The sequence below is a fragment of the Agrilus planipennis genome, unplaced genomic scaffold (assembly GCF_000699045.2).
Source record: "Agrilus planipennis isolate EAB-ADULT unplaced genomic scaffold, Apla_2.0 scaffold69, whole genome shotgun sequence".
Taxonomy (NCBI): domain Eukaryota; kingdom Metazoa; phylum Arthropoda; class Insecta; order Coleoptera; family Buprestidae; genus Agrilus; species Agrilus planipennis.
Genome location: NW_020438962.1, coordinates 353,247 through 369,093, shown reverse-complemented (window position 1 = coordinate 369,093; position 15,847 = coordinate 353,247). Strand labels below are relative to the sequence as shown.

The 15,847-nt window shown below is 35.2% G+C and overlaps 5 protein-coding genes across 5 annotated transcripts; 2 read left to right on the top strand and 3 right to left on the bottom strand.

The window, feature by feature from the left end:
• Positions 1–15: 15 nt before the first annotated feature.
• LOC112904647 (alpha-ketoglutarate-dependent dioxygenase alkB homolog 7, mitochondrial) lies at positions 16–1,513 on the bottom strand. The gene is made up of 4 exons (XM_025975236.1): positions 1,333–1,513; positions 1,092–1,276; positions 775–948; positions 16–707 (listed from the first exon to the last, which is right to left on the bottom strand). Exons 1-4 carry the CDS (start codon positions 1,418–1,420, stop codon positions 447–449), a joined length of 708 nt encoding a protein of 235 aa, XP_025831021.1. The 5' UTR covers positions 1,421–1,513; the 3' UTR covers positions 16–446.
• Positions 1,514–1,810: 297 nt separating this feature from the next.
• LOC108735825 (DNA (cytosine-5)-methyltransferase PliMCI-like) lies at positions 1,811–7,142 on the top strand. The gene is made up of 18 exons (XM_018467993.2): positions 1,811–2,032; positions 2,088–2,389; positions 2,446–2,618; positions 2,670–2,946; positions 3,006–3,146; positions 3,209–3,459; positions 3,518–3,714; positions 3,861–4,102; positions 4,163–4,353; positions 4,411–4,564; positions 4,627–4,870; positions 4,926–5,129; positions 5,262–5,425; positions 5,486–5,757; positions 5,817–6,097; positions 6,147–6,474; positions 6,532–6,758; positions 6,830–7,142. The coding sequence occupies exons 2-18, from the start codon at positions 2,117–2,119 to the stop codon at positions 7,009–7,011; spliced, it is 3,801 nt and encodes a 1,266-aa protein (XP_018323495.1). The 5' UTR covers positions 1,811–2,032; positions 2,088–2,116; the 3' UTR covers positions 7,012–7,142.
• Positions 7,143–7,251: 109 nt separating this feature from the next.
• LOC108735837 (NADH dehydrogenase [ubiquinone] 1 alpha subcomplex subunit 6) lies at positions 7,252–7,793 on the bottom strand. The gene has a single exon (XM_018468020.1). It carries the CDS (start codon positions 7,675–7,677, stop codon positions 7,306–7,308), a length of 372 nt encoding a protein of 123 aa, XP_018323522.1. The 5' UTR covers positions 7,678–7,793; the 3' UTR covers positions 7,252–7,305.
• Positions 7,794–8,120: 327 nt separating this feature from the next.
• On the top strand, positions 8,121–11,626 carry LOC108735834 (protein sex-lethal-like). The gene is made up of 5 exons (XM_018468016.2): positions 8,121–8,464; positions 8,524–8,834; positions 8,894–9,091; positions 9,151–9,311; positions 10,141–11,626. Exons 1-5 carry the CDS (start codon positions 8,435–8,437, stop codon positions 10,311–10,313), a joined length of 873 nt encoding a protein of 290 aa, XP_018323518.1. The 5' UTR covers positions 8,121–8,434; the 3' UTR covers positions 10,314–11,626.
• Positions 11,627–11,686: 60 nt separating this feature from the next.
• On the bottom strand, positions 11,687–15,301 carry LOC108735832 (adhesive plaque matrix protein 2). Its single transcript, XM_018468014.2, has 7 exons — positions 15,194–15,301; positions 13,755–13,998; positions 13,374–13,697; positions 13,065–13,321; positions 12,768–12,993; positions 12,044–12,233; positions 11,687–11,970 (listed from the first exon to the last, which is right to left on the bottom strand). Exons 2-7 carry the CDS (start codon positions 13,996–13,998, stop codon positions 11,796–11,798), a joined length of 1,416 nt encoding a protein of 471 aa, XP_018323516.1. The 5' UTR covers positions 15,194–15,301; the 3' UTR covers positions 11,687–11,795.
• Between the last annotated feature and the right edge of the window lie 546 nt (positions 15,302–15,847).

Genomic DNA, 15,847 nt, shown 5'->3' with positions numbered 1-15,847 from the left:
ATCATATTATGTTTAGTTATAAATCAAGAACTGTATTGTTCGAATATAATTATTACAACTGTGCCAACTGGTAATTGGTAATCGTTGAGACAATAAACTGTAACATACAGACACGCAGACAGGCAAAAATGGGTAATTATGAAGGCTCCTGTTTATCATTTCTGATACAGAACCTTAACAACAATCTCTTTTTATTATTATTAGATATTAATACGGGACGTAGAGCAGGAAGTCACGTAACTTTTTGATGAGACCACGTATACAGTCTGTGTTGTTAATTACCTGTCGTCTATTGACCGGAAGCTGATGAGTAATCCGGAAACGTCGGTCGGTATACTTAAAAAGGTCAATTAATAACGATGGAGGTAAATAAAATCTTTAGGAGAGAACAATAAAAGAAAAACAATTTGAAATATAACAAATGATGCAGATATTTATTGATCAACTTAGTTTTTCATCTCTTTATCAGGCTCGTTTCTACATATAATCGAAATTCTTCGTGTTTTTATCACAGGGCTATTTTTAAAAATACTTTCGGAGTTCTTTAAAAGTTCGTGTTTATAATCGTATCTCGCGGAGTCTTTCATAATATACAGGGATCGTCGCGTTAAATGGACCTTTGCGATCAAATCTTTATATTTTTCGTGCACAAGTTTCATTACACTTTCTGTAAGAAGACTTAGACCTGCTATGGTATTCCCACAAAACTGAAACAAAAGAAAATTACTTTTCTTTTGTTTCAAACAACTGATATCAGAATCATGTCACACTTACTCTGACAGAGTCAATGTGCGGTTTTATCACCCCTTTCTCGTCTAAATCTAATATGTGTACAGTATCTAGCTGGGGAACCCCAGGAGGAAAGGCAACTTGTCGAACTCTACTTAAAATTTGTGTATTTGCTTCATTCCAATGCAATATTTCTGTTTCTCTGTATCCATGAATTGCCTAACAGAGTAAAACTATTCCAAAATATTAATCTTAATTGTGAAATACAGGGTGCTCCACTTTAGCTTGCCATTTGCATGCAGGATATAAGAAATTACTTAGTGTAGGGCACCCTGTATATACCTAAGTTAACTTTAACTTACGTCATCCCAGTGGTCAAATTGATAGCGTAAGGTCTTTAAACGGGGTTCAACTTGATCTAAAAGACTCTTCTCCTCTACCTCACTAAGAAAGTCCTTGTGTATTATCATACTATTTACAAAATCAGTTTTTATTTTGTCGTGATTACTGAATGCCTCTGATAACTCTAGGTAGGAAGGACATTCCTCTATAATTAAAAACAAAGTTAAAAGAGGGAAAAGTAAGAAAAACATGGTAACTTACCTTGAATTGCAGGTTTAACTGCAGAAAAACTTCTAACATTTTTGCTAATTATTCTTTTGGCAAAAAGGCCTACAGTTCTTCTGTACATAATAATTACGTTAAATAATTTATAATTATATAATAAATAGCGTACACTGTAATAATAAAATTAATAATCATTGGACATTTAAAGGTTATATTTTGACATTTGATCATAGATACATTTGATGTAAGTCATAGATAATAAATGTAAGTAAATCATAGATGAACACTATAGAAAATAAAACTATTTGTTTTCTAATCTCAATTATGTTAATTAAAAAATAAAATTTAATTGATATTTTCTTGTAATAGTTCATTTATGTATGACAATTACTTGAATTATTAAGCGACATATTAAAATAGTATATTATTCTTACTTAGGCAGGTTGAGAGATACAGTTACTTTTACTTCAGTCTATGATCATGTCTATGATTTAAAAACTTTTTGGCGGGTTTATTTGGCGGCAACAATTTTAACTGATTGCAAATAAGCTTCCTGAATTTTTTGTATTTCTTTAATTTACAAAAACAGTCATTGTGAAGTTTTATGGTGCCTGTAAAGTGCAGTTATAGATAAGTTTACAATGCATAGTTGTGTGTTTAATTAGGAAGATTAACAAGTTAAAAGTGTAATGCAAACAAGACTATACCAGATAAGGTTATATTAAAGTCACAACAGGTATTTAAATTTAACATGTTATTTAAATACCAAGTTACATTTAATTTCTACACAGGAACTACATGAATGTGAAATACAGTTATAATGGTGGAATGTGTAGATACTGAAGAAAGCCTTTCTAAAAGGCAAAAAATAATAGCTGCCCCTCATATCAAACAAGAAATACACATTGAAGAAGAGAATGTGAAGGTCGAAACGTGTAAAATTTGTCGACAACCCTTTAATGATGTAATAAATTATTTTGGACATCCAAACAATTCTGTGGAAGAATTTATTGCACTAACAGATGAACGTTTGATGCTCTTTACAGGCAATGAAGATGAGCTTGATGAGCTCGATGAGAGACCTGTACACAAGGTGAAACAGATTCAAACTTTCGATTATACGCCACTCATTAATTGTATAATTTGTAGCTTACTCACTTTAGTGTATATGACAAAAATGGACACCTTTGTCCCTTTGATTCTGGGCTTATTGAATCTGATGTGTTATTGTATGTTTCGGGATATTTAAAACCCGTTTATGACGAAGATACGAGCCCAAATAATGGCATACCAACAAAAGATATGGGACCCATTAATGAATGGTAATGTGTTTGATTTAGGTTTTGTTTGAGTTTTTAAATTGGTTCATTTAGGTGGGTGTCCGGGTTTGATGGGGGCGAGAAAGCTCTTGTGGGATTTTCCACAGCATATGGTGACTATTATGTCCAAGAGCCCTCAGAGGAGTATGCCCCTTTTATGAAGACAGTCAGACAAAAAATTGGACTTTCAAAAGTCGTGATAGAATTTCTGTTAGATGAATGTTGGCAACAGCCCAGCTATGAAGACCTTTTGCAGCGGCTGAGGGCCACCGGAAATCCGGATTTATCCGAAGAGGCCCTTTTAACACATGCACAGTTTGTCTTTGATCAGGTAAAAAAACAAACTAGGCATTGTATTTTTTACGTAAATTAATTTATTAATGACTGTAGGTGATGAGCTTTGATAATTGCGCTGGTGAAGATGATGATCTCTTGGTAACTACTCCTTGTATGAGAAATTTGATAAAAATATCAGGGGTGACATTTAAAGCAGGCAAAAAAATGGGCAGATTTAAGAAGGGTGCAGTAAAGGTGTCGATTTATTTTTGTTATAAAAAAGTTGAGGCGTTCTCTTTGTAACAAAAAGCTTTTAGGGTAAAGACAAGACTGGAAAGCAATCTGTTCAACATTGGAGCAAAGCAGCCACAACAAAACTAGTTAGAAACGTTTTTGAAACGTTCTTCGTTGATCAAATCGATAAGAACGATAAAATACCTTTCAGAAAGAAAAGATGCGGGGTTTGTGAAGCTTGCCAGACGCCTGATTGCGGCCAATGTAGTCATTGCAAAGACATGAAGAAGTTTGGCGGATCTGGCAGGAGCAAACAGGCCTGTAGACTTCGAAGGCAATTTAATTTTTAATAATTGAAAAAAAGCGGTAAATTGTCCAATTTTGTACTTTAGATGCCCCTACATGGAATTCCAACAGGCAGAGCAGGATGATGACAATTCAGAAGAAGATGAGACAATTAGAGAAAAAGAACTACCGTTATCTCCAACTATTAAACCCTGTTCAAAAAGGATTGTTAACAGTGTCAAGTGGCAGGGAGATCCAAAGGCAATGTGTCCTGAAAGGGTTTATTATAATTGCGCAGAAGTTGGTATGATCTAGTTTCCAGCGTTCTTTCAGTAACTAACTTTCTTTTTGCATTTGATGGCTTTTTTGCTCTTCTTGGTTCGATTTTTTTCTCTTTCCATCTTTCTATTTTTTTTTTTGGTGCAAGTCGAAATTTCTCCATTATTGTAGGTGGTGTTGAAATACGGGCTGGAGATTATGTAATGTTAGATACTGAAGAACCCAATAGGCCTTTGATGATCGCCAAGGTGGGGTACATGTGGGAGGACTCCTTTAAAAGGGCAATATTCCACGCTCATATGTTATGCAGGGGCACTGATACCGTTCTGGGTGAAACGGCGGACCCAAGTGAGGTTTTTGTTGTTTATGAATGTGACAACATTCCCCTGGGTACCATTATTAGAAAAGCTGTCGTAAGTGACGATTACCTACCCCGTTTCTTTTTAAAAAGAAGAATTATTATTTTGTCCAAGGTGGAAATTAAGAAACCCCCTGATAACTGGGCTTTAAATGGAGGTTTAGATGACTTGCCTCCTCACAGCGAAGACGATGGTGAAACGTTCTTTTGCAGTAAAAGATACGATCCCATTTGTGGTAGATTTGAAGACATTATTAGTGACCTAGACAGTCTGGACTCTTTAGCTACCCCTTGTCAGTCTTGCAAGTTAGTTTTTTGATTGTTTTGTCTATATTTGAATAAAAAACATTTGTCTTCGCCCAGGTGGAAGCACATGAACAAAAAAGAAAAGAAAGCAGTGTTAAAAGAAGGAGTGGTGTATTGGCATGGGGAGATTTTCAAAGTCGGTAATTGTGTCTTTTTGGATCCTGAGGTTGTACAAAATAGACGATCTGTAACACCAGAAAATAACGAGTTGGTACGCTATTATTTATTAATTTATCTTGTATATTTTTAAAACAAACATTTTTGGGGAGACAGAAGGATAATGTAGATGTCGACCTCTATCCTGAATTTTATCGTAAAAATTTCGAAAGTATTAAAGGCTCGAACATGGACACCCCCGATCCCTTTAATGTAGGGAGAATCGAGGGAATAAGGGAAACTTCCTTGGGAGATATAAAAATTAAAATAAGGAAACTGTACAGGCCGGAACAGACTCACAGGAGCGCTCTAATAAACACTTACGAATGTGACATAAATTTACTCTACTGGAGCGAAGAATGTAATTAATGATACATTTTTTAATTTGTTTATTTTATTTTGTGTTTGCTTCTCAGTTACTGAAGTGGTTTTTGGTGCAGTAACGGGGAAATGCTATCTGGCTTATAGAGATGTTTTAGAGACTTCTACGACCGAGTGGAGCTCCAAGGGGCCCTATAGATTTTACTTTTCCAAAAGTTACGACAGTTCCAAAAAAATATTTTATGATGTTCCAGAAGAAGCTACTAAGATTGGGATGCCATCGAAAGGAAAAGGGGGAGGTTGTAAAATATCATAGTTAATATTTTAAAAAATTGTTTACCATTATAAAACTATAGTTTTATTGAGATATTTCTAATTCTTTTATGCATCGTTAAGGTTTATTTTTAATTAAATTACAATAATACAATTAGGTAAAAGTAAATCAAAATCGGTCAAAAGTGAAAAGGATGCGGCAGATTCGCCCCCCGAGTGGCATAAAATCGACAAACCCCTTCAGTGTATGGACATATTCGCTGGTTGCGGTGGTCTTTCGGAAGGTCTTCATCAGGCTGGTGTGGCTGACACCAAATGGGCAGTAAGACATTGAATATTCTTCTCTACTATTTTTTCTACTGATTTTGTAATCGTGCATTAGATTGAAATGGAACCCGCGGCTGCTCAAGCTTTCAGACTAAACCATTCTGATGCCACAGTTTTTACAAATGATTGTAACGAAATATTGAGGGCGGTGATGTCTGGAGATGATAAAGTTTCGAAAAAGTTGCCACAGAAAGGCGATGTGGAACTGTTGGTTGGCGGACCGCCGTGTCAGGGTTTCTCAGGAATGAACAGGTTCAATGCAGGACAATACTCGCTGTTCAAAAATTCACTTATTGTCTCTTATCTGAGTTACTGTGACTATTACAGGCAAGAACAGATTCTTTATATATGGGGATGGATTAACATTTATTTTTGACCTTTTGTAGGCCAAAATATTTCATTTTGGAAAACGTTCGTAATTTCGTGTCTTTTAAACGTAGTATGGTGTTAAAGTTGACTTTAAGGTGTCTTCTGGCAATAGGTTACCAAGTGGCTTTTGGTATAATCCAAGCCGGACATTATGGCATTCCTCAGACCAGAAGACGTCTTATAATAATGGCTGCTGCCCCCGGTCATACTCTTCCTAAGTACCCTGAGCCTCAGCATGTTTTTAGCAGACGGGGCTGCCAATTGGGAATCTTAGTAGACGAATACAAGTTCACGACAGGTATTGACTCAAAATAATACGTAACTAGTTAGTAATGTTCTTGTGTTAGGTTCCAAATGGACCTTTTCTGCCCCATATCGTACAATTACCGTTAGGGATGCGATGAGTGACTTGCCTCCGATCAAAAACGGTTGTAATCAACTCGAAATGGCTTACAACGTGGAACCAATTTCCAGTTTTCAAAAGGCCATGCGTGGCACCAATTCGGAAAGTTCTTCTAAACTGACCGACCATATCTGCAAAGAGATGGCGCCGCTTGTGGAGGCTCGAATGTCCCATATACCACTCAGTCCGGGGGCTGATTGGAGAGACTTGCCAAATATCGAGACCTTACTTAACGACGGTACCAAAGCAAACAAACTGCGCTACCCTTACAGGTACTACACATAATTAAACATATTTTTGTTGAGATGTGAGTTCGGGTTTCTCTTTAGATTGAAAAAACAGTCGCCAAATGATCCCCCTCGAGGAGTTTGTAGATGCGCAACCGGAAAAGCGTGCGCTCCAACTGATAGGCAAATTAATACTTTGATACCTTGGTGTTTACCCCATACAGCAGACAGACATAATCACTGGGCGGGACTTTATGGAAGATTAGAGTGGGACGGGTTCTTTAGTACCACCGTTACGAATCCTGAACCCATGGGAAAACAAGGCAGAGGTATGGAGAGATGGGCATTTTTATAATTAAATTATTTTTTGTTTTAATGCGTTTATTACTTTTTTATTTAGTGTTACATCCCGAACAACATCGGGTAGTTAGTGTAAGGGAATGTGCAAGGTCTCAGGGATTCCCTGATAGGTATCAGTTTTGTGGAAATATTTTAGATAAACATCGACAGGTGGGGAATGCAGTTCCGCCCCCATTAGGTTTAGCGCTGGGTCGTGAAATACTTAAAGTAATTGACAACTGAGTCACTTTTACAATAAATTGACTCTGTTTTTTATCTAAACTTGTTCTTTTTATTAGATGGACTTGTATTATTTTTTTTGCATTTACATAAAATTTTATTGTATCTATTTGTAAGTATAACTTCTTCACGCATTTATCTTTTAATATTGCCTTATATCAAGGTCGAATTAAAAACCTTTCCCCACTACTTATTATTTTATTTGGATACTTTATGATTGAACATCATATTGAAACATTTACATATAAATATCGTTTTATTCTCCTACATATGTACAGCTACTAACAAGCAAGTAATTTAATTAATTCCAGCAAAGAATTTGGACAGGAAATCTTTCGGTTTGGGTTCCACAGTGTCCTTAAAGTAAGCCATTACGTGTCCTTTCTGTTTCCAAATATTGACTGTTTCAACAAGTTCCATTTGACCTTTTATAACTAACATATCAATGACCCTAAAGTCTGTTACGTGCTTGTGTTTGTTGAACTCTTCTCTTAACTTCTTTTTACACATTTCCGTCGAAAGAGGAGCATCATATTGGTTTATTATGTAAGGGATTTGTCTGTACCAAGCCTTGTATAAATTTAGCACCCTTTGTCGTGCTTCGGTCCTGTTTAAGGATAAAATAGGTTTCACCTGTTGAGTAACTACTTTTGCAGACTGGCTAGCCATCGTTTACAAGAATTTAGTATTCAAAATTTAAAAAAAATAGTAAAATATGTGTAACTTTGACAGTTACAGAATTTTTAGGTTATAAAAATTATTGAGGTTAGGTCAGTTTTAGTTCTATAGATCGATTAATAGAAAGTTGACAACCACCATAGATGCTGAAAGTATTTATTTTTAATAGTATACATCTTAAGTACTAACAAGTTGTTCGGATTTACTGATTGAAAGTATGTTTAATAAACAAAAAACGCTTGTTTTAAGAAAAAGAATTAATTTTGATTAATTGTCAAGGTTTTGTAACCGTAGTCGCTAGTAGCTGTCATTTTATAAACAAAAACAAGTGCGCATGTTCAAGTAGAAATCATTCAAAAATTTAACAACTGCTAAAAAAATACACAATTTTATACGTTTGTAGTATAATATTAATATATAAATATTAGGGTAAGTATCGTTAGATTGTACAAATTTTGAAGTTTAACTTTTAACTGTCACTTTGTTTTATAATTTAATAAACAACTCAATTAAAATAGTCACTAACGAATCTTAACCTTTAAATATTCGTATATTTAAACTACTGTTGTTGTTGTTTACTCACAAACTGTTATCAATTTCTTATGCTTGCCGCTTATTTTGACGAACAATTTGGATTTTGGTTTTATTTTCACCAATATTTACTTGATTTTATTTGGCTCTCTTCTATGTACTTATCTCATGCCTTGTCCTCTCTGTTGGATTTGAGAACCCCATTTTGTTGACTCAGATGTTCGGGCAGAACTTCGGTTCTTACTTCGTAAGTACAATTCCTAAATAAAATTCCTGACATATGTCATCTTGTCAATAATATTGTAGCAAAGTCCATCTAACATGCAAGAACCGGATGGCAGTGCACAGCAAACCTTCCAACCCAATAATAACGGTAGTGGGGCCGGTGATAGTAGAGATAACAACATTGACAAGACCAAACTTATAGTTAATTATATACCACAATTCACTACTGAACAGGAGCTGGCTCCTATTTTCCTTAAGATTGGCCCCATTGAAAACATTCGTATCATGAGAGATTTTAAGACTGGTTACAGCTTTGGATTTGGTTTTGTTAAATATACAACACCAGAACATGCCGCACAAGCAATTGAAAAGATTAATGGAATGACATTTAAGTAATTAAAGGGTAGAATTGGATTTAAATATGTAATAATTGGTAATATAACAATTTCAGGGATAAACGCTTGAAAGTGTCCATTTCTCGTCCTCCTGGTCAGGAAATGAAAAATTCAAACTTGTATATAACAAATCTGCCGAAAGATATAACTGAACAGGAGATTGACGAATTATTTGGACAGTATGGTGAAATTGTACAAAGAACAATTTTAAAGGACAAAATAACAGGAATGCCGAGAGGTGTAGCCTTTGTTAGGTAGTATATTGTATTGTTTAATCCCCCTTTTTATTGGAAATTACTGACCTATTTTTAAGATATTCTAAGGGAGAAGAGGCTCAAAGTGCCATAGCAAATTTGGACGGGAAATTGCTTGAAAATGGTTATTTACCACTCAAGATTCGCGTTGCTGAAGACCACGGCAGACAAAAAGCTCAATTTTATTACGACTATATGAGCCAATGTATGTTCAACAGAGGTAAGCGTAAGGCAGTCCTAAACATCGGTGACAACAAACGGAGCAAAGTCCGAACGTGACATTTTATTTTATTTTTACTGGGATTGGTTTTTCAACTTGAAAATTATTTCCTGAAAGGCTGTGTTTTAAATCGGTAACAATCTAGTCAGCATCCTCGCATATCACCCTTTAAAACAATTAACTTTTACTTTACGTGCGACTGTTTCTAACACTATTTTTGTTTGTTCTTCTTTTTTTTTAAATTATTGCGATTTTATTTTGTCATGTTCTTTAAAATAAGTGCAGACTGGTAGGAGGGGCAAGGGAACTTTACATTCCTTACCTTTCACGAAGTAATTTTCTGCACTGCTTTTTATTTTATTTTGTTGGTGATGGGGGTAGCTACAGTAATAACGGTATTAATTAGATTTTAAGGCAAATTAAACAGTGGCTGTGATTTAACTGATCTTAAAACGTAAAAGTACAGAGCATATGAAAAGTACAGAGGGTATCAGATTAGAATTTTACTATTAATTAAACTTGATACGCCTTTGTATTTTTTTTTTTGGGCCGTGTCTTTTTTATTTTTAGTATTCCAGCATGAAACTGAATGCGTTTTGGGATGTATGTTGTTTAATGAAATTGTTACTAATTATTGTACGTTGATCACTGTTACATGATCAAAAAATGACGTGATTTTGAAGACGTTACTGCTACAATAAATAGTAATAATTTTTTCTTATATATGTGTTAAATTAATTGTCTTTTATTTAGGTATTTTTTTTAATGATTTTCTGTGTATTTGTTGTTATTACAGTCTTTCATTCTGGTTAAAATTTGTTTTTGATAGGCATGAATATTAATCCATTTAGAAGTAATACAATGTGCTTTAGAAACATGCAGTTGACGAGAAGTAGCATGCCGCCGCTGAGGGGCAATAGACAGTTGAATACGTTAGGGCCCAACCGTTTTATGTCGATGGGCGCTGGCGATAACATATTCCAGAACCCGATGTTTTGGTGAAAAAATATCGTTAGTGGTGTGGGTGTGTGAATGTATCGTGCTGAAAAATCGACCACCCCCTTTCCTCGTTTTTTATTATTTTATTATGTATAATTGAATAATTCAATTATCAATTATTATTAATGCTATTAGAATTCCCATTGGGTTTGCCAACGTCGTCTCATTTATTATTATAACTTTTTTTTTGGTCCCTTCTATCGTTTTATTCACACCCCCTTTTCCTTTATCCACCGCCCACTGGTTTTTGTTTTGTTTTGCTGTCTCATTTTTAATGTCATTGGTGGCGGTGTCGTCGATTTTTTAGCACGTCAGTTTTTACTTGACAAAAGAAAAAAAAAAAGAAAAGACTGCATATTACATTTTTTGTTTGTTGTTAGAGTGTTTTATGATTTTGTTTTTTTGTTGTTGTATCTAACGAGTTCTTGAGGACAGTATATTTTATACAGCTTTTTTACTTAACTATTTATTAACCCCTAGTGCCTTACAATTAAACTCTGTTGTTCTACTCGTGTCTAGTAGATGTTTAATTGTTTTCTTTTTTTATTTTATTTTATTTTATTTAAAGTACGCGGGGAACCACTTTTCACCTCTTATTGCTGGTGACTGAACTAGAGACACCAAGAGAAATTTTTATTTTTTTTTTTCCTCCCTTTGAGTTTATTCTGTTCGGCAGCAGGTGCTTATATTTTATATAGTTTTTAGTTTTTATTTTTCGTTTATTTTAGAGCTTTAAAAGAACGGTATTTCGTTAAAGGCACATTGTCATTCGACTGATATTTTTTAGCAACTGTAAAATTTGTTTTCATGTGTTCAATATATTGTTTGTAATAAACGTTTAGCTTTTATTATAGAAAAAAGAAGAAAAACAAAAAACAGAAACGAATTAAGGTTTCTTTGTCTATTCGACAAGTGAATGTAAAGCTGTTGTTTTTGAGAATAAATAAATGAACAAATATATTTTAAATAATAAACGAACTTTATGTGTATTTCTTTTGGGAATGGGGTGGTATGGTGACAGTTTTGGGTTCTTTGGGGCTGGGCAAGAATTTGATGAATAAATGACTTTAAATAATAAACGAAGTCTTTGTTTTCTTTTGTTTAGTGGGATAAGGTGATAATTTGGGAATGTAGTGGGTTTATTGGGTTGGGCAAGCTACTTAATTTTCTTGTTTATTGAAAATGTGTATTTGTAATCCAAAATCACATGTATTTTATGACCTTCGTAAGCATGGGCCGTGTGGCCAGTCTTCCCGCACTCTTTTAATATATGGTATATCGGTAGGGTGTATGTACCTGCGACCCACGTAACTGTATAGGTGTAGTTATAAAAATCTTTTTTTAATTAATATGATTTATAATAAAACAAGTTAAAATGTACATATTAAATATTTATTAATAAAAAAGTCAACGTCTTTTACAAAAAGTTATGGCAGTTCGTGTTTTCAAAACCTTGTAGAACACCCTTTTGTGCAATATTTGTTATCAGTAATTGCACGTGACACATTTGTGGATTATACGAGGTTCTGCTGTTTCAACGGGGTGACATTGGGTCAAGGCATCCCCATTATATCCGGGGAAACAAGTGCATACAGCGATATGACGTTTAGCGTTACACATGGCGTTTATACCACATTGGTTTATACACGGGTTTTGACAACTAGAAATAAAAAATTAATCGTTTACAACAAATACTACCCCTCTTTTTGATTGTTGTTGTATTAGATAGGTACCTCAGATTAATGCAAGCTCTTGTGTCTGGGCATTCCGCGTCGTCAAGACATTCTCCCCTAATGCATGCCCTTAGGGGATCTCCCGTGTATCCCGGTAAACAGGTACAAACTGGTCTCTCCTTGTTGTATCTATCGTGGCCGGGGGTGCATTTTGCGTTTTGGCCGCAAGGGTTTGGCTCACAAAGATCCTCTAAATTAATAACAAATTAACATATTTATTTAATCATTATTCACGTTTAGACGTATTAATTGTTTATTAATACGCTAAAATGCGATCCGGTGATTTATTATTTATATTGTTGTAAGGTCATTAAAAAATAATAATCGTTTTCCTGAAATTTTATTATACGCGCGTACGTAACTTGCTACGCAGCAGTACAACCCCTACAGCAGTCCGGGAATTGCTGCTGTGATTCACCCGGTGCCGGTTATAACATGTGCCTCGGCCAAACGAGGCACCTCATTGGCTGTTGCCCGTGGTTACCTGTATGATGGCCGATTGGAATGCGGGCGCATCAGTGCACCTGCACTCTAGGCGCCACTTGCATTTAGAACAAACAATAGCGAAGGTCGTTGACTGACCTAGTTTTTAAAGGAATTTAAACGCCAATTTTTAAACGTTCATATCTCACTAAGTTATTAACCGATTTTGTTCCGGTTTTCACCATTATATCGATAATTTAAAAATATATTAATTATTGTGGCAATTATAATTAAAAAATACCTTTCGTGAACGGTCTGCAACTAACGAACGGGTTGCCCGTCATGTCCTTGGGACACGAACATACCGGGGTCAGTCCATTTTTCAATTGACAATTCGCATTAATACCACAAACCCCGTCGCAGGGGTTTTTACATTGGTTATAGAAACAAGCTGGTTTACCAGGAGGACAGTCACTGTGGGATACGCATTCGGGTTTGCAAGATATCAGGGGATTTCCGAAATAACCCTAAACAAAGATAATAAAATATTGGCAATGTTATTACATATTTTTATACTTAATAATAAATTCTACCGTACCCTCGGACATTTGCAAACAGCTACGTGGTTTCTAACCCCTTCACATTCGGCATTTTCGCCACACTGGGAGCATGGGTTCTGGCATCTGAATTCTAAACAGGCTGATTGGGGTCCGCATTCCGAATCGCTTTCACATTCGTGTCGGCACCCAGCAACGGGAGAACCATGGTACCCGGGGAGACATTTACATGTCGGAACATTGTTTATAACTTCACACTGGGTGTTGCTTCCGCAGGGACTGGGGTGGCAAAGTTCCTCTAACAATAAGAATTTAACGATTTGTTTAAATAAGTGTACGCTTTATTCTACCTGGGTCGAATTTCCTGCAGGAACTAAACGGGTCCCCGGTATGTCCTGGGGGACATGAACAAACAGGTACATGATTTCTGACCTCGCAGTTGGCGTTGAAGCCGCATATTCCTTCACAAGGGTTAACGCATTTTTCGTTGATGCAGGACAAGTGTCCTCTACATTCAGAGTTATCGAGACACTCTGCCCTCCTGCAGTAGGTCAGGGGGTCACCGGTGTACCCATTGAAACAGGAACATACAGGACGTCCTCCTGCGATGGTACACTGGGCATTCTGACCGCACGTGTTCCCTGTACATCCTGTTACAGATGCCGGAAGAAATTCTGGAAAACGAAAAAGCTTTAGTATTAAATACATTATCGATTGTTTAATTGATTAACCAGTTTTAGCGTATTTAGTAATTCCGCCACTTCCGGAAAGGCTTGTCCTTCCAAACTGATCCGTTACGTAGACTTTTCCTTCATGGGAACCCGAAGAGGGATAGATGGTACAAGTGGTGCAATCGTCAATGTATTTAACGCGGGGTGTTATCACCACTTCCGGTTCATAAATAACTTGTCCCAACGCATCGTTAGATTGAAGGTGGAGGGCCAAAAGAATTAGAAACGCCGCTGCAGGGCCCATCTGTCAAAATATTACAAAAAAGTGTTATTTATTATTACGTAAACAAAAGGGAAAAAAAAACAATTCAGTTATTGAAATCGTGTTGATGGAGTGATGAATCATTAATTCAGTCGTAGGTGTTATATCTCCAAAAAAGGACACATTTCACAGCCTACTTGTTACAAACCACTCAACCTTCACCTAAAGGAAAACGTGTAATACGAAGTAATGCTTTTGTTAAATGTTTATTTTTTTTTACTTTGCAAGGTTAACTGGATTATGCCCTTTGTCCTTAAATGGGAATGTTGAAATGTTTTTATTTACCTATATGCTAGCGGTTAAGGTCGCGGGATAACAATTTAAAGTGGGACCGTANGTTATGTAGATGCATGTAATTAACTGGTATTGATGATACAAGGTGACGTAATTGAAGTTACATTCGATTTTTGAATTAGAAATCTCAGAAAAATTGTATGCACCAGGTTATCAATTTGAAAGAAAACCAGTCTGAACTAGTTCAAGTCGGAGGCTGTTCTTATTTACAATCTTCTTCTGAATTAGCCACAGTCACTGTACTTATAGCTACTTCAGAAAAAGATTAAAAAGGTTCTTTGTAATTAATCTGTCTTAACTAATTATACAATTAGCCTTGAGGAAGCCCCCATCCGAAGGCGAAACGTTGGGAGAATGTAAATGAAAATAGCTCTTGGCTTGAACTAGTTCAGAGTGGTTTTCTTTCAATTAACTATCATTGAAGAAATAATGCTTTTTGCTATTACTGGTCATGTATGATGATACACCCTATATATTACAGTAAATTACTTACGCCTACACAAAATTCGTCGAGATATAGAAAGGCGAACTATTTGTTGAACCGGATTTAAAAATAAATAATTTTTCGTAAAAGTAACATGTCTACATAACTAAAGAAAAAAAAAAAAATTAGTGGGAAGACGTGCAGTCTTAATGCCAAGGATAAAATAAAATTTTATCAATACAGGAAATGTAATTTGTTCTACAACAAAAACTTTACGTAAATGGAGGGGTTTGTAAAGTACAACAGGATAATAATAACAACATAAAATCAACTATAAAATTTAAAGTACAAGTAGAAAAACTTGCAATTAATAAAAGTAGATATTTGTTCTTATGATGTTTTGTTTGTAACGAACTTATTAAGCAATCTGTATTATTTGAACGAAAAAACTACCCTTACCTTGAATAATAATTTAGCTTAAAACCAACTGTACCAGGTCAACTTAAACCTAACACTGAATTGTACCTGAAATGGCAAATAATGAAGCACTGTCTCCCTACCCATGTACTCCCCATATTCAAATAATTTCTGGTGACACCTAAGACGTTTAGAAGGTGTTTTTGTTGTTACTTCAATGAAATTTGCATATTGTTACATCATAGTGTATGCAAATTGTGCTTCTCTTTTTGGTAGTTGACGAACGAATATTAAATAATATTATAAAAATTGAAAAGAAAACAATAAATTGCTCTTTAACGATCTTTTGTTTAAACAACAACAGATCGATATATATTTTTTTAAATTATTGTTTATTTTAGTTTATTTGCCAATGTGAACAAAAAATTGGGCAGTTAGTTAAAAATTCATATTTTTTTTAACTATTAAATACTTAACTTTGAAACGAATGCATCAGTTATGTAGATGCATGTAATTAACTGGTATTGATGATACAAGGTGACGTAATTGAAGTTACATTCGATTTTTGAATTAGAAATCTCAGAAAAATTGTATGCACCAGGTTATCAATTTGAAAGAAAACCAGTCTGAACTAGTTCAAGTCGGAGGCTGTTCTTATTTACAATCTTCTTCTGAATTAGCCACAGTCACTGTACT

What these genes read in the sequence shown, in the direction of transcription:
- LOC108735825 (XM_018467993.2), top strand. Translation starts at nt 2,117, where the DNA reads ATGGTGGAATGTGTAGATACTGAAGAAAGCCTTTCTAAAAGGCAAAAA. An exon ending in ATGAGAGACCTGTACACAAG is followed by an intron (nt 2,390 to 2,445) that starts GTGAAACAGATT and finishes TATAATTTGTAG; the next exon opens with CTTACTCACTTTAGTGTATA. An exon ending in TTAAGAAGGGTGCAGTAAAG is followed by an intron (nt 3,147 to 3,208) that starts GTGTCGATTTAT and finishes AAAAGCTTTTAG; the next exon opens with GGTAAAGACAAGACTGGAAA.
- LOC112904647 (XM_025975236.1), bottom strand. Translation starts at nt 1,420, where the DNA reads ATGTACAGAAGAACTGTAGGCCTTTTTGCCAAAAGAATAATTAGCAAA. An exon ending in AGTTAAACCTGCAATTCAAG is followed by an intron (nt 1,277 to 1,332) that starts GTAAGTTACCAT and finishes TTTTAATTATAG; the next exon opens with AGGAATGTCCTTCCTACCTA. An exon ending in CGCACATTGACTCTGTCAGA is followed by an intron (nt 708 to 774) that starts GTAAGTGTGACA and finishes CTTTTGTTTCAG; the next exon opens with TTTTGTGGGAATACCATAGC.
- LOC108735832 (XM_018468014.2), bottom strand. Translation starts at nt 13,998, where the DNA reads ATGGGCCCTGCAGCGGCGTTTCTAATTCTTTTGGCCCTCCACCTTCAA. An exon ending in TACTAAATACGCTAAAACTG is followed by an intron (nt 13,698 to 13,754) that starts GTTAATCAATTA and finishes TTCGTTTTCCAG; the next exon opens with AATTTCTTCCGGCATCTGTA. An exon ending in CTGCAGGAAATTCGACCCAG is followed by an intron (nt 13,322 to 13,373) that starts GTAGAATAAAGC and finishes TCTTATTGTTAG; the next exon opens with AGGAACTTTGCCACCCCAGT.
- LOC108735837 (XM_018468020.1), bottom strand. Translation starts at nt 7,677, where the DNA reads ATGGCTAGCCAGTCTGCAAAAGTAGTTACTCAACAGGTGAAACCTATT.
- LOC108735834 (XM_018468016.2), top strand. Translation starts at nt 8,435, where the DNA reads ATGTTCGGGCAGAACTTCGGTTCTTACTTC. An exon ending in AGAGGTGTAGCCTTTGTTAG is followed by an intron (nt 9,092 to 9,150) that starts GTAGTATATTGT and finishes CCTATTTTTAAG; the next exon opens with ATATTCTAAGGGAGAAGAGG. An exon ending in CCAATGTATGTTCAACAGAG is followed by an intron (nt 9,312 to 10,140) that starts GTAAGCGTAAGG and finishes TGTTTTTGATAG; the next exon opens with GCATGAATATTAATCCATTT.